This window comes from Vigna unguiculata, chromosome 4 (genome assembly GCF_037176805.1).
Source record: "Vigna unguiculata cultivar grain cowpea cultivar isolate G323 ecotype 2 chromosome 4, ASM3717680v1, whole genome shotgun sequence".
Classification (NCBI taxonomy): domain Eukaryota; kingdom Viridiplantae; phylum Streptophyta; class Magnoliopsida; order Fabales; family Fabaceae; genus Vigna; species Vigna unguiculata.
This window is the reverse complement of record NC_140795.1, coordinates 1,594,844-1,609,141: the sequence shown is the minus strand read 5'-3', so window position 1 is coordinate 1,609,141 and position 14,298 is coordinate 1,594,844. Positions and strand designations below refer to the sequence as shown.

The window sequence follows — 14,298 nt, the reverse complement described above, 5'->3', positions numbered from 1 at the left end:
TTCTGTATTCGATGAGCACACCATTTTCTATATTGAAATTGACATGGACTTTCATGTCATTCGAGAGCTTACACCTTCACCAAACCTCTTCATCACACGTTTCTTGACAGTTTTATTATTAAGTTATGTCTTTGTTATATTCACCACCCACTTAAGAAGGTATATTAGTAGATATTTTTTTCCTGGATATGGTTGTAAAAGTTTTTTCTTTCTTTTTGTTATACATTATGTTATTAGCTGCTTCCTTTCTGTTAGGCAGGGTTTTATATAAACTCTGTTGGTAAGCCCTTTTTCTAAGGACTCATTTTTCAATACGATGAGGATTTTAAGAATTAAGAAAAATAATAAATTCAATCTAACACTTTTTACGTGGCATATTTTCTCTTATCTAAATGTGTCCCAACTAATAAACGATAATAAAGAAGGCTTCCATTTTCCAAACTGAGAATAATTTTACGTGACAGACTACTGCCTTACCTATCTACACTTGCCTGATACAAATGAAGTTTTGAGTTCATACCACACACAGATCAATGTATCCAAAACATCTTCATCCAGCGAGTTACAATCTTCTATTCGTGAGATAGACACCAAGGTTTTCAACCATTCTTCATGAAGGGTTGAGAACTCTGACCTCTGTTCGCTTGACCTAAAACTTTGTCCAATTGATTTTTTCATGCGTTGGCTAGCCTTAGAAGCAGTGTTTACCGTTTTTTCTGGGATTCCAGCCATGAGGGCAACCTGCAACCCGTAGCTCTCTGGACATGCTCCGGAGGCAAGCCGATATAGGAAAACTAGTTCCTGATCACGCATGGAACACGTGTCAGATTTTGACTTGAAAGCACAAGCCATGTGTTGCATTGTAACGCGTGGATGAGAGGCAAACTCTTTCGTTAGCGGATGGTAATGTGTGGCAAATAGCATGCGACAGTTAACCTTCTCAATCAGATGCCGGAATACCTGTGCACATCCACAGTTATTAAAAAAGACGGAATACCGAAACATCATCAAAGTTAGAGAATAGTAAAAAAACCTTCACACAATCATTTGTAAGTATTTTCTTTCATGGATAACCCATTACTACGAAAAATCATTGTTACAGTCTTTCTTTGTATTGTTCCAATGGGCACTCGAGTGTTAAATTTTTTAGTACTTCCAGCCAGTCGATAAAGTATTAAAAATAGATCCAAAAGTTTTCATCCAAGAAAAAGACGACAAAGAATAGAGAAGAGTAGAGTCTCACAGCATATGCAATGGCATAGCCATCAAAAGTGCTTGTTCCCCGACCCAATTCATCAAGGATTACAAGAGAATCTTGAGTGGCATTCTGAAGCACCGAAGCAGTTTCTGTACACTCAATATAGAAGGTACCTAAAAAATACGAAGTTTGTTGGTATTGGCAATCAATAAAGTCAGCTAAACTGTCTCTGAACACATTGGACATTTTGAGACCACACGCTAGATTTTCCAAGTTTTGAAAAAACCCTACTAATGTCAGCGAAGTTATCAAAGTGCTTAGGTATGCAGTATCTCTAATGCTCGAGCATGTCAAAAATCCATAAAGCACATCTGCTTTTGTTAGAGTACTTACTCTCGCCTGTCATGATTCTATCTTTGGCTCCTAGTCGTGTGAAGATGATATCCACAACTGAGAGAACACAACTTTCACATGGCACATAACAGCCTAACTGCAAAGACATCATATATTTATAAAAGACGCATCAGAACAATCTGACAGAATAAACAATGTAGAACACGTGCACTTTCTTCGAGGTTTTACAGTAACAAGCATCAGCACCTTCAAATATCAGTTTAAATAAAATGATCATCTTGCTTGCAAATTGGTCAATGTTTTTCCGATTTAAGGAGAAAAGGATGAGCTGTAGTTTTCCTTCATTTAAATACTTAGTCAGCCATTCCTCATTTAAATATTTAGCAAGCCAATGAGATCAACGTAGTTTAATTTAGAGGTAATTACGTAAAAATCATTTCTAGCTTAATCAAACAAGTGAAAAGGGTGAAGAGAGAAAACCTGGGCCATAATAACAGCTAGACAGGTGGAACGCAAAAGAGTTGACTTTCCTCCCATGTTTGGTCCAGTAAGCAGCAAAGTGCGAGGATGAGACCCATCTTCACTCTCACCAAGGACTATGTCGTTTGGGACAGGCAAACGTCCACTGTCTCCAAGGGCAAACGGATGCCACAGTCCCTTCATCTTGAGCACAGTTCCCCCAGTGTCACCACTTGTTCCTTTTGATGCCACTATGACCGGCCTAGTCATAGTTCCACAAGAAAAGCTAGAAGTAACAGCAAAAGATCGTAATACGTCAATGCAATTGATGGCATGAACCACTTCAAACCACTGAGCAGCTTTCTCCAAAAATAATTCAGCAAGAATCGTGAGTGTTTCAGCATCCGAATCTGTGACGTCATGATTCTAGAACAAACTATACCATTAGATATACATACACTCCATGATAATATGTCACTGCATATGTTCTCAAACATTAACATATAATTGATGAAAGTGAAAATAAACATTTGCCATACATAAAAAATGCTAAAATGCCAAATGTCCACCGTAAAAGGCAATGCAGTAAGAATCAAAAGTGCTGCTCACTTTTTATCTTAACAACAAAATTAGCAAGTGCATTTGATAATTACGATGACTATACAAATTTTATTCAGAACGGTCAGTGTTATAACAAAAGGTGTTCAAAGGAATCAAACAATTCAAACTTAATAAATTAGACCAAGTAACCTGAAAAAATGGGTTAATTGATTTAGAAAAATAAAGATTCAGTAATTTTCGTTTGGCCTGACCTCCCCTGGCAGAAATTAGACTATGACCCCAATAAAGCCAGGCAAACACAAACGCCTAAGCCACAAATTCAAGTGTCGTGCCTCCACTCAAATTCATTTCCCTTTATCATTTTTTAGCCTCCTCAACGTTTATACCTATAGCCTCGGAGTTTCCTGGAGCAAAATCACAATTTACTACTTGGTTGCTTATTGTTACTCAAAGTGAGTACCTCCATTTCAATCATATATCAAATATATTCAAACTAGAAATACTTCCATTACCATTAGTAGAAGTGACAGGTGAATAAGAAAAACTTCTCCGTGAATATTAATCCACGTCAATCTAACACTATTAAATAAATCGTTAGGAACTAATCAACTATTAAAATTTCCAAATAGCAGCGTGTGATTTATATTCTAATTTCCAAGCAAAATAACAGCACACCCAGTTTTAACAAATTTAATATTCCATATTAACAATTTAAATCAAATGAACTGAGGCACAGTTCCTGGGCTGCGAAGAAAATGTGGATGAAAGTTAACGTTATTTGAAAACCTATCAAGGCAGAAAGTATACCTGGTAATTTGGGAAGTCACTGTGCACAGCTGCTTCAAACTGAATAAGGAATTGATCAAGGCCCTCACTACCAGTCAGAATTGGTAGTTTAAAAACTTTGGTCAAAGATGATATTAGAGGCTGCTCTTTCATTAAAAGAAGCAACAAACTCAAAGCAGTCCGAAGGCCATTCACTAGTGATCCAAACACTTTCACCTGTATTACATTAAAAATTATGTTGTTCACATAAATAACAGAAAATAGTGAATCAAATATCACAATATAACCTTTCAGATCTTGTGCGTATTATCAAAAATTACTGTTAGTCTAAAAACCCAAAACATGTATATATCGGTTATCCAGTTTGGACAACACACAATATGATCAGATTTCTCCTTTATATAGGTATAGATAAATTTTTCCAAGACCAGTTTCACTGTTTATGTATTAGCCACATGTTTTCCTTCTAAGGGGTGCAGTTTCCCCATCTCCATGGCATGAAATATGTGACTAAGTAATTTAGACATCATAGACACAAAGTATAGTAATATTGAAATGAGATATTGCCAACAAGTCTTTTTTGCACACTAAAATGAGTATTTAGCTCCTAAATGAGTGAAGAAAAATTTATTAGATATTATATCCGTTACAAATTTGGCATAAAAACAGTAGCAGGAACTCACCCTCTGCTTCAATATTTTCTTTCCTAACAAGGGCAGCAAGAGAGGGCCTGATAATTGAAGGCTAGACTTAATTCGGCCAAGCAAATGTTCCAAGTCTGGAAGCTTGCGAAGATGTTGAGCAATGTGTGATATAATCTCTGGGTTAGCCATTAGATCATCCACTACATCAAGCCTGTTATTAATTATTTCAGCATCTACCAACGGACAGCAGATCCAGTTCCTAAGGAGTCGCTTTCCAGATGAGGTTACACACTTGTCCAAACAATTGTACAATGAACCTGAAACTCAAGCAGAACATGTCATGATTTCACAGAAATTTCCAATGAAAATTATATAGTGCTGAATTAGGAAAAGTACTAGCCTGATTTGCTACCATCCTCATTATTAACAAAGAGTTCTAGATTTATCATTGTTGGACCATCCATTTTCAGGCAACCCCTGTAAACTTGGTATGGATACAAATCCCCACTCTGTAGAAGATCATCTAACTATATAAAAAGTGTAACAAACTAATTAACTTAAACAACAAGCACGCACGCAGATATATTATATTGAGTGCTAACCCCCTCAAGAGAGAGAGGCACCATTGTATTGTATAAAAGTGTACCATCAATCTATCCAGATGACCAATCAATCCACCCAGAGCAGACAAGGTGATTTCACGATGAATCACATTGTTCAGCACATGATCCAGTGAATGAGATGATCCTTTGAAGTATGCCTTTGAGTGAATTAAATCCCTAATTTCAGAGTTCACCAAGTCAGTGATTGACTGAACTGGAGTGAACTGTAGTGCTGCCGAGCCTGCAAGAGGGAAAAAAAATCAATACTGAGATTCCAGTATGTTTTCCAACATTTAAAATGACTGAATTCAGCTTAGGCCAACTAAAAAAATATTTTGGAAATTTATGATTTAAAAAGTTGATGTGCTAAAATATCTTACTGCAACAAAATGCAAAATTTGCAAACTCCAAATTATTCCCAGTGCAACATACATCAAATTATTCACATTGTCATAAAAACATAGACTTGTATATTAAGATCGTGATATAAAACTCAGCATATAAAACGTGATATGAAACGTCCTAATGGAACCGTTTGCAGTAACACAAGGGTTATATCCATAGCAACTTGATTCCTAAAGAGAATAGTAGTTTGATTTATCTATATATATTTATAGATATCATAGAGATACAGTATAGACTGCGTACGTCATTTATAAAGTACACCAGACAGTGTAAATGTTAAATCAACGCTTGTCCTTAAGTCAAAGCAAAACCAGATTCCCCAAGGAATAACTTTGTTCACAATAACTGACCACCACACCACTAGATATTTGCTTTAAATTGTTATGCAATACTATGCAAAATGATTATTTTCCAGCAAGGGTTTGTAATTCACACACATTGTTCCAACAACACACTCATTCTAATACATCTCAAATATTGGTCAAAATTTATTGAAAACTACCAATAAAAAAAAAAAACATAAAAAGAAACTGAGACAAACTCGTGATTTACAATGAATTTTAACCAGCAGTATAAAGTGTGTTCAACGAATGTGTAAGAAAATGCATTGCTAACATTTCTCTTCACATATAGATTCCAAGCATAATAAAAAAAGCGGCAGAAACTCCCATTTAAAATTCTAGAATGTTCTCAGTAGTGTGCCTCTAAACCACGAGAAATCATTAGGTAGTCTTCGACTACTGCCCATTCTGTGGTTCCAATTAATCTTTAAGTGATACATTTAAGTTTTTATATTTAAGATAATAAATAAATATTAATTACAAATCACATAAAGATTTGTTACAACCATGAACAAGAAGTGATCCAGGACTACCTAATAATTTCTCATAAACCACAATAAAGGATCACATCTCACCAATTAATGAGAATTTCCTAAGTGCTTTCTGAGCTTCTTTGGACAACCCTGCAAAAAACATCATATCACGTTAAGATAAAACAATTAGAATTGATGTGCATTCAAGTCAAAAGGAATCCTGCCAGCATTCCTTAGTACAATCATTCCAACACATTTATTTCATAATTGGGTTAATTTTATGTAAGACCCATTAAATAAAAAGTGGGCATAGCATCATAAGACATTCAAATGAATTCACAAAATATTGCACCAATTAATTTTATGTCAGAAAAAGTAAGTGTCAGTATTTTTGTTCAATTTAAAGGCAAACTGATACTTCATGGCATTCACCTCTGCTGTCATATATAACTTCCTTGGGTGATACCTACAATCCAATTCCAAGAATCAAATTAGCTAACAATTTGGCAAAATGGAATGATCATTCACATAAAGTAAATACAAAATCAGGAAAACGCAAAACAAAAGGGTATTGTGAACATACTTGCATCAATAAGGCCCCTAAAGCAGAACAGGATGTATCGTCCTCTATTGAGCCAACCCAAAATCTGAGTCGAGCACAATCAACAAAAGCAAATCCATACACAACTGAACCATTATCCAAGTCATTGCTTTCCTATAGAAAACATTTAATTTACCATCATACAGAACAATAATAGCAAACAAAAAATGAATAACAGTGAGAAATAAGAACCTCTTTTATTGCGAGGAGGTGAACAGCATCAGGACCAATGTTACCATCAACATTGGTTGATGGAGTGACTACCTGAACTAACTTTCTCCGAACAACCTGAAATCCAGCAGTGAAGGTCATACAATGCAAAAAAACAGTCAATTCAAAAGCATAATAGATACTGGATGATAGTATACATAGACTTACGAAGTCAAACAGTCTTATAATAATTTAATCTACAAAAAAAGAAGGAACATTTTCAAGTGCAGCAGTGTCGTGTCCAGTTCACAGTCCCCAACATCAATACGAAACTTCGCAAAAGTTTTTTGCGTCATTATATTGGATAAAATAAAGCTAAAACACGAGAGATTGAGAACATTAACCGAAGAAATAGATACTTGGACTAATCCCTCGTGTAGTTACAGTAAGCTAGAGAATGTGAGAGTGTGTTAGTATTAGACTTATTGAAGCATAACTCATCACGCAAAGCCAAATATTGAAAACGTTTACATAAAACTTCTGAAGCTACTTAGCCATACAACTGCAAGGATGGGAAAACTTACAGAGTTAGCCCCCCTAGCTTTTGCTGCTTCAGATGTCTCTAACTGCTCCACTCGTCCAACCTTATACCTTCACAATGAAAGCAGCATACTGAGTCCACAAAAAGTTAACTAGGAATTACTGAGAATTAACACCGTCCATTCTAAGCAGAATTAGCTATAATGATCTTATGGTGCAGAATTAGCTATAATAAATATGGTATCACTATCAACTATCACATCAAATGCATGAGTTCCTTACCCACGTGCAACCAGCTTTTGAATGGCATCATCAATCCCACTTTCAGATATACCAACCTGAACCAACAAGTAAAACACAGTCACTGAAAGACATCAACTAACAGAAAAGCATGTCAAGAACTAGCCAAAATATAAATTTGAAATCACCTGTCGACATTTTCCAACACCACTTAAAGTTATTTTCCAATCAAGCTCCTTATGACCAATGTCAGCATCCATTTCATAGAGCTCATAAAATTTTCCCTACATTGACCATTAATTACGGCATACTATTATTACCCAACGGTTATGCATAAAATACAAAACAAACTACAGTATCCAGAGGAATTAAGAAACCAATGTTCAAAGAGCTTGATAAACTAACCACTTTAAAAAATAGCACAACATCCATATATTTACATTTGACACTCCAATACTGTTTCTGTGATGCTGACAGTTTTGTCAAAACTTCTGGAGGAATATAAAGAGTCGTCCTGTCATACAAAGGATTATTCGGCCTTCTTCCATTGGCATCCCTGATTCGACAAGGATCAAGCCACTCAAACTTGCTGGCAATTTCTACTTCCTTCTTAGTCGTGTCCAATGCCATTGAATCATCGATAAACCTGACTCGTTTGCCAGAATTTAGCACGGAACCAAACTTGGATCCAACATCACGACTACGCTTTACCTGTGAAGCAAGAGGCTGCTGCATCCCTGGGGTTTCTGGTCCAGCAACATCGTCATCGGTTACAATCAGTGTCATGTTTTCCTGATTAGCATTTTCCTTGAAATTCCCAGCATTATCTTTTGCTTTCACCAGAGGTTGAAAAACTGCTTCTTCCTTGTGCACCCCTTCACGATCAGTATCAGCACGTATTCCTACTGATTGAGAAGATTTAGACAAACTACCATTCAATGGACAGCTCCTGTAAAAAAGATGCACTTAAGTTATAGTATGTGCCCGTGATTTTAGTCGCAACATCAAAAAAATTTGACCCACCACAAGTGCCAACATGCTTGCCCTGAATTTGCAATAACATCAAACGACCACAATGAAACTGCAACTGAGATTATGATTTTAAACATTCGTAGAATCCATTAAACAGCACTTTCCTTTACGAAGAAGAAACTGCTTCAATTTCAACAGTGTCTTCCGCTCAGTAATCTCTAAATTTCTAAGAAACAGAAATTATGTTTTTGTATTTCAAATTAACAAAATGCCGAATAGTGCTACGATTCAACCTACAATGTCCTATCAATTTCACTTGAATAGTTCAACGACATTCCACCAACATCATTACGAAATAAACTATTGAAACAAAATGCACCAGTGCTTCACCTTTAACGCAAACGAATACCATAAGAGCATAAAGGAAACATCAAAATATAGCGAAGAACGAACGAAACGCATTCTGCTTTCTCGCACTTCCATAAAACCCTAAGCTAACGACTCGGAGAAGGAAAAGAACGAAGCGTACCTCTTAGTGATTCTTTCATTATCGTCGACCTTGACGAATTTGTGCATGATGCTCTCAAACAAGGAAGGACCAGAGTTGTTCTCTTTTGGCGCGAAATTCGCCGGCAAAACGCGACGAGGCACCTTCTCCGGCGGCGTATCGGTTCCTCTAACATCGTCGGTCGGCGGCGGTTGACTAGTGGCAGCAGTACCGTGGCGGTTGAGTTTGTCAACCGTCGGAGCGGTGGAAAATCGCTCAACAGGCTTAAAATATCTATGCATAATGTGGGAATTTTTGGCGCCAAAATATTCTTGAGAGCTTAACCCTTTGAGTAGTACGGAGCAAAATACGTTGGAAGAGGCTTTTATACTCTCCAGAAGTTTTATACATGAGCGCTTCTTTTTAACCTTCTTGGAGGGAAATATTTAGTTACATTTTACAAGGAAAGAAAAAAGTTTAAATAAATCGTGAGAGTGAATAGTTAACTTTCTGGTAGGTATTTAATAAAATATATTCAATGAAATGTGCTAATTTTGTTTGTAAAAATTGTTTTTAGTTAGATTTTTATACATTTTAAATGCGGAAATTTTTGGAAGTTTTCCTCCTATTTTCTACTATATGTTTTTTTTATTTAAATTTATAAAACAAATTATCCATAAGTAAAAATATTATTATATCATATTATAAATTGTCTATCATCAAATCAAAATATAATTATATTTTAAAAATATTCAACAAGAGTTTTAATTATACTATATTTATATGTTTAAAAATCTATAACTATATATAAAGGAGATTCCTTCTTTTGTGTCCACATCTCATAATTCCAACTTTACTCTTTACATTTTAATTATTTATTAAATTTTTAAAAATTAACGGTTATTTTTACAAATTTTTATAAAACTATTTACTTATTTTCTTCTTCTTTCTTCTCCTACTATTCATCAACAGTTATTTTTCTCATATTTTCTCTATACATTTCACTTATTTTTTATAAATATACTTTTATTTTGTTTATTAACTTAATAATATTACAATATCATCAATTATTAATATAATTTAAAAAATACATACACACAAACACAATAATACCTATATTTACGCTAGTATTTACTTAAAAACATTCATTTCAACCTAATGGTTCATTGTTGTTTATTGATGGTTAAATCAGACTAGGCCCTGGCCCCGAATGAAAACTATATCAAAAAACTTTTGTTTAAATTTTTTACTTTGTAACTTTTAAGATTTTAACGTGTAAAAAATTAAATATATGTTTCTTTTTCTTTATTGTTGCGAGAATGGACCAATCTTTTAGACCGTTTTCTATTGGATCGATATGTTGTTGATGGACTAGAACCCATATATTATTAAGAAACACATCAAAACATTTTTAAAAGTATGAAAATATTGTTTTTGTTTGCATTCCAATAAAACCTACCTATAGTTCTTTATTTACTAAACCTGTAGTGTATTTCTTTTTCTCGTAATAGCATTTACCATATTTTACGTTACTTTTATATATTTTTTCATACTTTAAAAGACAATAAATATAATTATTTTAATTCATGTTAATTTTTCTTTTTAGTTATCAAATAAAAACAAATTTTAAATTAAAATTAAAATTTATAAATAGAAAATTTAATATTTTTTTATTAAATTAAAGAATAATAATATTATCACACCTAAAAAGTTTTTACACTAACTCATATTATTTTTCAATTTTTTTCATGGATTTTTTATAATCATTCTATCTATAATGAATTATGAAATTAGTTGTTTAAATGCCGTTTTTTTTTCTAAATTAAATACATTCGTCCTTATCCGTCGAACTTTCGAGACAAGTGCAGAAGATGAAATTCCATTTACGCTGTAATGACCACCGTGCAAACGCAAATGGAACGTTCCAGAGACTCATTTCGCCACCTTTATCAACCCATTACTCTCCCGGTTTTCATAACTCGCCCTTAATTTCTTCAACTAGTACGTAATCAGTTACAGCAAAATTCCTTCTCTTGCACAATGCCAAGTCGATCAACGGGAGTCATAGCCCAAGACTGGGACCCTGTCGTTCTGCACAAGGCCAAGCCCAAGGCGCAGGACGTCCGCAACCCCAAGGCTGTGAACCAGGCGCTCCGATCCGGCGCTGAGGTGCTCACGGTCAAGAAGTTTGACGCCGGTTCAAACCGGAAGGCCGGCGGTCCGGCAGTGAACCCGAGGAAGCTGGAGGAGGGAACGGAACCAGCTGCGTTGGAGCGTGTGGCGGGGGAGGTTCGGCACGCGATCCAGAAGGCGCGTTTGGAGAAGAAGCTGAGCCAGGCGGAGCTGGCGAAGCAGATCAACGAGCGAACGCAGGTGGTGCAGGAGTACGAAAATGGCAAAGCGGTGCCTAACCAGGCCGTGCTGGCCAAGATGGAGAGGGTTCTCGGTGTCAAGCTCAGGGGCAAAATTGGAAAGTGAGATTTTAACTCTTGGTGTTATCCATCACCATCTATATTCAGGATTTGTTTATGCGTTTCATTGAATATGTGTATGATTTTGAATTTCGAGGGTTCAAGATTTGTAGGAGTGAAAAAATTGCCAGAGGAATATTAGGATCACTGTAATGAAACATTGTTGTAAAAAATGAAATGTATAATTGTTATTTTCGATGGTTTCTTGAGGATATGAATTTCTAAAAGATATTATCCTAGTATATTTGTATTTTAATCTCCTTATTAATATCAAAGGAAGTATATGGTTTGGTAAGAAAACCATATTTTAGATATATGAAGATTAAAATTATTCTCTCCCGGTCTTAATTAACTCACTTGTGGTCAATTTAGTTAGATAGTTACATTTTCAACTTAAAATTCATCAATGCCATCACAGGACCAAAGATTTCTTCCTGTGCAATAACCATGTCCTCCATCCGTTTTTCCAGTGAGTTTCAACCTTAAGAAACCAAGGAAAACCAATCAATTTCACACTTAATATCAGTCTGAAATTTCAAATGAGTATTCATCAAAATTCTAATATCACGTAGAAAAAAAATGATTTGAGAAGGATTACTGAGTATAAGAGAAACTTAAATAGTCGTGTGTGTGCAATTTTATCTAAAAAAAATTATACTAGAAAGTTTGCAATTTTTGTCCATCTTCATTCCTGTATAATGTTTAATATTTTCATATATATTCAACATGCGACTCAAAATTCATAGTTGGATTCCAGACACCACTGATAGTATAATTTTATTTTTGTCATAATTTTGCAAGAAAACTAAACTCTGATCTTAACCAACAACAAGAAGAGATTTGATAGTGTTTTGTGGACAGTCTTCATTGTTGAGTAGATACCTGTTTAGCAAGATGAGCATGAAACAATGCTGAGAGAGGTGTTTGTTCAGCAGGCTCAAGAACCATAGTACAACCAGTCGCCAAAGCATGGTCAACCACGGTGTCAAACATGGAGGTGGGGAAATTCCAGGGAATAATGTGTCCCACAACACCAATTGGTTCTATTAAAATATATGTTTGCAACTCCCGTGCAGGTTTTGGTACTTCTCCAGGTATTAGAGTTTACAAGAACAGGCTTTTGTATCTCTCTTTTCTCTCTCTCTCTCTCTCATCGCAGATCCGAGAGTCTCACAGATTGCAGGGTTCCACGGAGTTCACGCATTTTGAGCCTTTTATTCTCCGGTGGCTATTCACCCAAACGGAACGCTCCAATAATCTAGCTCCGATTCCCTCCAATCGGATTCCCCTACCCGATTTCGCGCGGATCTAGGAGCTCAGGTTTAGTGTGTGGGTGAGTAAGGTTGGGGTTTGCGATGGCTCCCACGACGATCCGGAAGGCGATTAGGGTGGTGAAGGACCAGACCAGCATAAGGATTGCGCAGGTCGCCAGCAACATGGCGCCGGAAATGGAGGTCGCGGTTGTCTCCGGTAAAGTTATTAAACTTTTTGCCGGAACAATACACAAAATGTTGCTCTTGCTAGACATCTAATCGATTTGAAATCGGACGGACGTCGGCAAGAACAGTATTGAACACTCAAGTGACTAAACTCAAACCAACCAATATGTGTGTAATGGGCTTATGTGAAGTCGATCTATGTTCATGTGTGTGTTAGGCCGACATATGTTCATATGTGCATTAGACTTATTTCAAGTCGATCTATGATCATGTGTGTGTTGAGTTGATCTATGATCATGTGTGTGTTGGGCTGACCTCAAGTTGACCTATGATTATGTGTGTGATTTCAAACCGACCTATGATCATGTGTGTGTTGGGCCAATCTGTGTTCATGTTTGTATTGGGTCGATCTCATTGGGAGAACATATTGTGCTCGACTTGGAGCCGACTTATGTACTTCGAGGCATTTAGTCTAACCTAGACTCAACTTATCCAAAAGACCCAATTCACTTAAAATTGCGACTCATCTCTCCTTAAAATAATGACAAATACAATCACTTAACCACATCCCTACAAAGGTCGAAGTAAATCCCTACACATGTCATCTTTCTCCTGTGATCTTAGGAGGGTGAAGCAATGAGGAGTTGAAGACCATTATAAAACTAAGCAACTGCTATCCATTAAAAGCAGAGAAAATAGGATGGAAAGGCATATTGGGAGAGAAAACATTCTTTTGTAAACATATTTAGTGAAGGGGACGAGTTGCGATCACCAAACATCTCGAACTATCTTTAGGGATAACATGTACCATAGATTATTCATAATTTATTATCTTACATGAACTTGATTTTTATATTGAGAATAATAATTGATTTTGAATTGGAATATTTTTTTACATGACTCTTATGTTTAATAAAACTATAGAGTCTTCTTTCAATTTTCTTTTATTATCCTGAAGTTTTGTGTTCTTACGTTGTCCCCTATCATAATTCATAATTCATAACTTGTATGGGTTAATCTTCTACAGATAAATGATTCATCATGTATTCCAAAATTTTAATAGCGCATAAGTTATGATGCAATAAATGATAATAGATCGTGAGAAAAAGAAAATCGGAAAGCTATTTTTCACACAGTGCACCTTGGCTCAAATAATATTGAATATATTAAATTTATTTATTTATTTTAAAATATCTATTACATAATATATCTTTTTTAAAAAATCACAAAATAACATGTAATCGTGTTCATAATGGTTAATGATTTAAATTGTGTAAAATTAACAAAATTTAAAATTTATTTTAATACAAAAACAAAATTATGACTGATTTGTCAAAATTTAACAAAAATTAGGATCAACCATATATTTTAACCATTATAATAAAAAAAACCAAAAATGTTGGAAGATCGTTTGTTTGCTTTAATTGGAAGTACATTCAATAGAAGCACGATGGATAGCTTTCCCTAAATTCCAAAAGTGTTAAGTTGGAAAAAATATTAATTACTTACAAAAATTTAGCTTATATCTTATTGTATTTTAACAAAATGAATTAAACATCTTTTTTATGTTTATGG

General features: G+C 35.1%; 2 protein-coding genes across 7 annotated transcripts; one reads left to right on the top strand and one right to left on the bottom strand.

Moving 5' to 3' along the window:
• Positions 1-332: 332 nt before the first annotated feature.
• Positions 333-9,181, bottom strand: MSH7 (MUTS homolog 7). The gene is made up of 17 exons (XM_028067480.2): positions 8,856-9,181; positions 7,760-8,303; positions 7,543-7,638; positions 7,397-7,452; positions 7,159-7,225; positions 6,617-6,712; positions 6,407-6,538; positions 6,256-6,289; positions 5,926-5,973; positions 4,649-4,845; positions 4,403-4,529; positions 4,042-4,319; positions 3,380-3,574; positions 2,033-2,437; positions 1,592-1,688; positions 1,244-1,371; positions 333-960 (listed from the first exon to the last, which is right to left on the bottom strand). Exons 1-17 carry the CDS (start codon positions 9,113-9,115, stop codon positions 478-480), a joined length of 3,243 nt encoding a protein of 1,080 aa, XP_027923281.2. The 5' UTR covers positions 9,116-9,181; the 3' UTR covers positions 333-477.
• Positions 9,182-10,674: 1,493 nt separating this feature from the next.
• Positions 10,675-13,576, top strand: MBF1C (multiprotein bridging factor 1C). Of its 6 annotated transcripts, none has more exons than XM_085672235.1 (4): positions 10,678-11,287; positions 12,217-12,281; positions 12,361-12,378; positions 12,461-13,576. In XM_085672235.1, the coding sequence occupies exons 1-4, from the start codon at positions 10,854-10,856 to the stop codon at positions 12,544-12,546; spliced, it is 603 nt and encodes a 200-aa protein (XP_085528361.1). In that variant the 5' UTR covers positions 10,678-10,853; the 3' UTR covers positions 12,547-13,576. The 6 variants fall into 6 exon arrangements, with proteins under 6 accessions (XP_085528360.1, XP_085528359.1, XP_085528361.1 ...); XM_085672237.1 differs by having other exon boundaries at positions 10,680-11,287; positions 12,468-13,576; XM_085672234.1 differs by having other exon boundaries at positions 10,675-11,287; positions 12,220-12,281; positions 12,361-13,576.
• Positions 13,577-14,298: the final 722 nt, after the last annotated feature.